This window comes from Gavialis gangeticus, unplaced genomic scaffold, assembly GCF_001723915.1.
Source record: "Gavialis gangeticus isolate Ggan-Ray unplaced genomic scaffold, GavGan_comp1, whole genome shotgun sequence".
NCBI lineage: Eukaryota > Metazoa > Chordata > Crocodylia > Gavialidae > Gavialis > Gavialis gangeticus.
Window position 1 is genome coordinate 85,522,729 of NW_017729031.1, and position 6,440 is coordinate 85,529,168.

The following is a 6,440-nucleotide window of genomic DNA, read 5'->3' on the forward strand; positions in this document are numbered from 1 at the left end:
TTCCTGCCCATGGCAGGGGGTCGGACTAGATGATCTGTCTAGGTCCCTTCCAACTCATTGATTCTATGAGTCTATGATTCTAAGAGCCACTGCAAGACTTATGTTAGTAAACCAGTCTCTAAGATGCCATCCTGCCTCATCTTCTGGCCAGCAGCTGATAGGCTCTTTTCTATGCTTTAGTTATTTCTGTTGCTTATCACTGAATCTCCCTCCAATTCTGCTATACCCTTTTTGGGAGAGCCCCCACAGTATTCCATATGCCATATAAAATGACATGCTTCTGTATTAGTCTCATTTCCTATCCTGAATTATTTGTGTGTACAGTTTTTATATTTGATCACAGCTACACGGTGAGAAAAGGTCTTTATCAAGTCTTGTAAGAGAGTCTGGGTCCCTTTCCTGAGGTTATACACCTAATTCAGGAGCTACAAAGGCAAAGAATTAGTTCAAGTTCTTAGTTCAAGAGGGACTTCTACTTGTTGGATGCAAAAATTTTGTTCTATGAAGCAGGCAAGAAAATTCTTCTCCCAAAGCCTCAACATCCCTTTGGTGCTAGTCTTTTTAATATTTTTTTTTGGTGAGAAAAGAAAACTTGTATTAACATTAAAACCAGCTGGGGAATTTATTAACCAAGACCTGTGGGAATTAGGCAAGAAGTAGAACAGCAGCCAGGATGCTGTTGGTCAGGCAAAATCTTGGTCCTTCATGAGAGTCTATGAATCTGAAATGGGAGATTATGACAGGTTAGGAGTTAGCAAGTGAATGAGTAACAGTGGTAAACGTGGAAAATCCCCATAAAATACTAAAAAGCATTTTATTTTCAAAAGAAACTGAGGTTTACAGTTAAATTTAAAATGCCAACATCACTTTACACTCCACATACGCTAAGCAACAACAGTGTCTGACTTTGTGGGAAAAGGCACTGCTTTGGAATGCTGGGTTCCCACAATCTTCCCTTGGTCAGTGGAAAGACATTTACAGAATAGGGATACAAATAAATAGCTGGTAAGAACACAGTATCTTAAATTATTCACTTTATTGGAGATCTGCGCACGTTTTGCTACACAAGGGCCAGCTTACCTTGCAATATGGGAATGTACAAAAAGATCAGCCCTCAGCTATGTTGACATTTCAGTTCCACAGGAAAAGGTTAACTGCAGATTTGATACTTATTTGAAGTTGCCAAAGATTCATTTGTGACAGTTAATCAAAATGAAGGAAAAAAGTGAGGAGGTCCAATGACCTTCACAATGGTTGGTCATAATTTTGTTGTACCTTCCTCCAGGAAAAAGGTAGAAGCCTTCTGCTGGGGTTAGGCTGAGAGTGTAGGAGAATATTAGCAAGCAAGGATACTTCACTCTATGCCCTCTTTGATATTGTTAAATATCCCTTAAGCCTAAATGAGTGCAACCATCTTGGACTTACTTCAGGCTAACAAAACCAAAACAGCACACTTTTGTCACTCTGAATTTTCCACTTTCCTTGGCTGATTATTTCACATGTAAATCTAAAGGGACACCCAGGAATCAAACGACAACTGACTTATAAGGTTGGCTATGACTGTCACTCAAGACAACCCAATCTCCTAGAAAAGCATTTGTTTTCCACAAATTGTTTTTCTTTTTATATGGCAACCATTGATCCTCCTGGATCACAGTGTATGCATGAGGGCCACCTAGACCTTCGATGCATATGCCTGGGCAGGAATTTTTGGAGGAGTGGAAGCTGCCCAGACCTTCCATCATCCCTTTAGGCGACTGAGACAGAATCCAAAGACCAGACTGAGTCCAGATGCTTGGTGCCTCCATGGCTGTAATTGTATAAGGTCTCCTGTGTGTAGACAAGGATTCTACCACTGAACCACAGGGGAATGCCTTTTATATAGTGTGGCCCTATATCAGTAAACAGTCATAAGTATGCAGTCATTTTGGGAAGATGCTAAACAATGGTAGTGAGGTAAAGGAGTATACAAAGTTTAACTGGCATTTGTTTAAGGGTAGGTTACTACACTGGCTGTATTGCGGGTGACAGATTTGTGAGTTACTCCAGGACTCCGATGAGGTGCTGCATATCTTGCCATGGCACAGCAGCTGATATTCACACTGACATGGTAAGCAGAAGCACAGCACAATGAGCCAGCCAGTAACCATAACATGGCAAAGACAGAAAATTAATGATTTGGATAAACTAATTGAGAAACTGGGATACTTCATCTCTATGAAACTGAAAACTCTTGAAAGGCCTTTGAAAATGTTCCAAGAGTCTTAACCTGCCATAGGTAGGTTTATTTAACTGGGTGGCAAGATATCCCCAAATGCTATTTATGGTTGCCTCATTCTGAGTGAATTTAATGTGGAAGAAAGGTAGTAAATGGAAACTCCATCAAGCAAAGTATCCTATTCAGAGAAAAACTATGACAGGCAGTGCAAATCTCCATTCACGACTCTACTTAATATAACCCAGCTTTGGGCTTGCTCAAGTAGTTCAGTCTTGCTATTCTTCTACCTTACTCACTGACCTCTTTGCTGAGACTGCTATTAGAAGAATCGCCAGCTGTGAAAGTGGTCTGTGTTTGTGTAAAAATACCACCTAAGCCTTCACTTTAATGTTTGAAATGTTCCAAGTCACCATTTGGGGAAATCTTTCTTGTTTCATGGAACTGCAGATTCTGTGCATAGTCTGCACCTCTCCCAAAGTGCAGGTTACAAAGCTTAACCATCCTTCTTGTAAACAGAGGATACAAGGCATCAAATACAAAGCTGATAACCAGCTGAGCACAAGTATCTTGAAGAAAGGCATACGGTCCAGATTGTAGACATACTATAATTATGGGTCTTTTTGTTAAGTCATTGTTCAGAATAAAATTTTGAATGGAAACATTTTGTCTGCATCACAAATAATGCTCTCTCTCATAAAAGTTAAATTTAGACTTAAGAAGTGATTGTACTGACCTTCTATTCAGCTGTACCAAGAACTGAATCTTGGGCTGCAGCATTTTGGCCAGTGACATCAATGTCTGGTTAAGAAAATGAATATGATATTGCTATCCACTTGTGCTTAAAACCCAACTTCCAATTACACAGTAGGAAGGAGAAAAAAAAGATTAATTTCCTCAAAAGGATTTCCCATAAACGTTTCCTTGGTTTGGTGTACTGACCACTTATAGTCCTTTGGATTTGTCTGTTAATATACAATTTTCCAGTGGGTTGGTTGTTCACAGTTCTTCTCTTTCTCACCACAAAACCTGTTATAAGTTGTTTTGGGGTCAAATCCCAGAATCTCCCTTTCCTCATGAATCCGGAATGAAAATGTTGAAACTGAAGTGCCTACAAAATACCTGTGAAGGGAAAAATCAGAACTGATTTTTGAAGAAGTTTTTGTTTCTGGTATAAATAATTGCCTTATTTGTATCCGTTTTCCTTTTATAAAATTTTGCTACTCAGGAGCACACAATTACATCTCAACAGCAATATTTAGGTTTGCTCAATTGTAAAATCTGATTCCACATGTAAAAAGTCAAATTAGCTACCTAGCATGAGCACAGATCCACTGGTCAATAATTGCTACTCCTCCATCTTTGTAGAGCTCTAACTCTTCCCAAGTGGGTTCAAACCTCACCATCTCAGGCAGTAGCTTCTTGAGTTCTTCAGACTCTGAAAGAAGGAAACAAGACTAACTCACTATTGTCCTACACAAAAATTTCATGGAACTTCTGCACAAATCAGGAAAAGTTAAAATTTACATTGGATTTCTTAAATGCTGAAGAAACCAATTCTAGTGGAATGAGGGGGAATGAAATTTACAGGCCAGGAAAACAGACAGCACCACTCATCTTATTTTCTTACCTTATGGAGTGTTAGGTGACAGTATTTGGATCTTGGGGAACACTGAATTTGCAGCTGAATACAAGGCTATAGCCTGTGGCTCAGCAAAGCTGCTAACCACAAGGCAGAATGATATATTAAAAGTAATACTGCAAGACGTTTAGGCAAGCATTTTCCTAACAATGTCATAGTGTTGTAAGCTATATAGCTCACTGTGTAAGGGGAACAGGATGCAGCCCACCAGCTATTGTTAGGAGATGAGCAGAAGCAAGACCTTGGAGATGGTGAAGAGATCAGCAAGAAACCGCAATTGACGGAAAGAAGCCAGGGTCAGGGTTTTACGCATGCGCTCACAGCAAAAAGACAAGTGAAATGCATAGGTAATGCCATGCTAATGAAACAAACAGTAAACAGATGCACAGCTTGAGATAGGAGGGAATATGGGTGGAACAAAGAAGGGACAAAGGTGGAGTTAATGAGCATGAACTAAGGTGTATAAATGTGGAAAGAACTAATGTTCACTGCAGCTCCCTGGTTTGTTGGAGCTTTGCCCAAAGCTGCTCCATTCTGAATAAAGCTGTTGGCTAGCAATGTGTGCTGGTGTTTGCATTCTGAGCAACTGGATTGTCGTCTCCCTAGTTGTTGGGTGCCGCATGGAGTTGGGATCTAACACAGAGGTAATGTCAAGAGCCACAGACCTGGAGGCAGCACTGCCAACAGCTGAAAGCAGAAGTCTGCTAGGCCAGTCTCACAAAGTCATTAGGTGTCATCAGGTAGACAGTAGTAAAAATGTCACCATCTATTACCAACTGATACAGGATCCTTAACACACACATTCTGTTGCTAGGTATCCTGACCCAAAAATTCACTAGATTTGGTGACAAAATATATGTTGGCAACACTGCCTAGGGGACCAGCTTTCAGACACAGAATGATTGGACCACTGGTTAGATGTCAAGAGACCCCCTCCACTCCTAATGCTGTTCTCAAATCATGCTTAGAATCAAGAAAAAAACAGCAGCAAGAAAGGGAAAGAGGAGGGGGACTTGGCATAGAAAACCAACCCTTCACTGGGGAGGCTTTTTAAAATAGTTTTGAGATGTTTCCTGTACATTTTGTTCATGAGAGGTGCTGAATGCTTTGGAAAAAACTTGTTGGATTAGAGCCTATTCCATCTATGAGGTGTACAAGTGAACCTAGTCACCTAAGTGTCTTTCTATTCCACCCTACTCATGCCCCTGGGAAATACTAATATATCTATTTTTTCTAATGCACCATCATGTATGTAGTCTTAAGACTAAGTCAAAAAGCAGTGAGGAGGAAGAGGTTCTGTTCATCTTTTGAGTTAAAGATTTTTCAAGAGCTAAATGACGGTGGAATAGGATCAGATTTAGGCACTTAAAAGGTAGAACGGGATCCAGCCCATTCTGTTTATTTTCAGAACAGGCACTCCATGGCCAGAACCTCCCTTACCAGTAGGTCTCAGCCCTGATTAGGAGAGGCTAACACAGCAGTTAAGGATGATCCACTTTCTTTGCCATGTACTGCCTGGCTGCTTTGAGAAACCAAATAGGGTCAGTTACAGCAAACGTTTGCTAAGTAGACCTCTGCTCCTTGAGAGACAGACCAAGAAACCAAACTCATTTTGCAGAGACTGCCCATGACTAGTTTCCAGTCATTAAGCATTTGTGCTGGATTTCAGCTGTCAGTTTAGAAGTGAAAGACTACAAAATCTCATTCTATTTCCCAAGTCAGTTAGTCTCCCAGGAAGACTATTACTGAGTCACTGATGAATGTTAACTGATAACTGGTCACTCTCTCCTGTCAACTGAGCCCAGTGAACAAAATAAATTTCATCTACCTACCCTCCTCAATAGCATCAGTGGCTACAAAAACTTTCTTAAGTTTATATATCTCCATAAGACTGTGGATCTTCTTCACTGCTCCATGTAGGGTTGGCACATCTTCTCTGTGACCCCAGATGAAATCTTTTCTTCTGAGGTGAACCCCAAGGTATGATCCTCCTAGAGCAGTGCCCAACTGTACCTGGCAGAGCATAATTCAGCACATATCAAAACTGAATAACATTGGTGCTGTTTCAGGCTGAAAACAGTTTTGGTACATGAGTATACATTTTGTAAGAAATTCTGGGTTAATCAAACCATGGCAAAACATTTGTGCATATTTTATAAGACTTAGAATCATAGAAAAGCAGGGCTGGAATGGACACCTAGTCATCTAGTTCAACCCCCATTTCAGATAGGATCATTCCTCTCCAAACCATCCCATACAAGTTCTCATCTAACCTTCTCATCCAGAAGACAGGAGGGTGATCCAGGATGACTTGGACAGGCTCAACAAATGGGCAGACGAGAACCTGATGGTGTTTAACACTGAAAAATGCAAGGTTCTCCACCTTGGGAGAAAAAACCTGCAGCATCCTTATAGGCTCGGCAGTGCTATGCTGGCTAGCACTATCGAAGAAAGAGACTTGGGGGTCATTATTGACCACAAGATGAACATCACTGACCACAAAATGAGCCTTCAATGCAATGCTGTGCCTAGTAAAGCGAGCAAAATGCTGGCTTGCATCCATGGATGCTTCTCAAGCAAATC

General features: G+C 40.8%; 1 protein-coding gene across 1 annotated transcript in view; it reads right to left on the reverse strand.

Annotated features, from left to right (window-relative positions):
* Nucleotides 1-1,989: 1,989 nt before the first annotated feature.
* POFUT2 (protein O-fucosyltransferase 2) overlaps nucleotides 1,990-6,440 on the reverse strand; it is a gene marked incomplete at its 5' end in the record, with an annotated part of 39,560 nt that continues 35,109 nt past the window's right edge. The window contains 3 exons of the mRNA XM_019522885.1: nucleotides 1,990-3,337; nucleotides 3,530-3,653; nucleotides 5,690-5,870. Of these exons, the coding sequence (XP_019378430.1) occupies nucleotides 3,184-3,337; nucleotides 3,530-3,653; nucleotides 5,690-5,870 (459 nt within the window). The remainder of the gene's footprint in view (nucleotides 3,338-3,529; nucleotides 3,654-5,689; nucleotides 5,871-6,440) is intronic.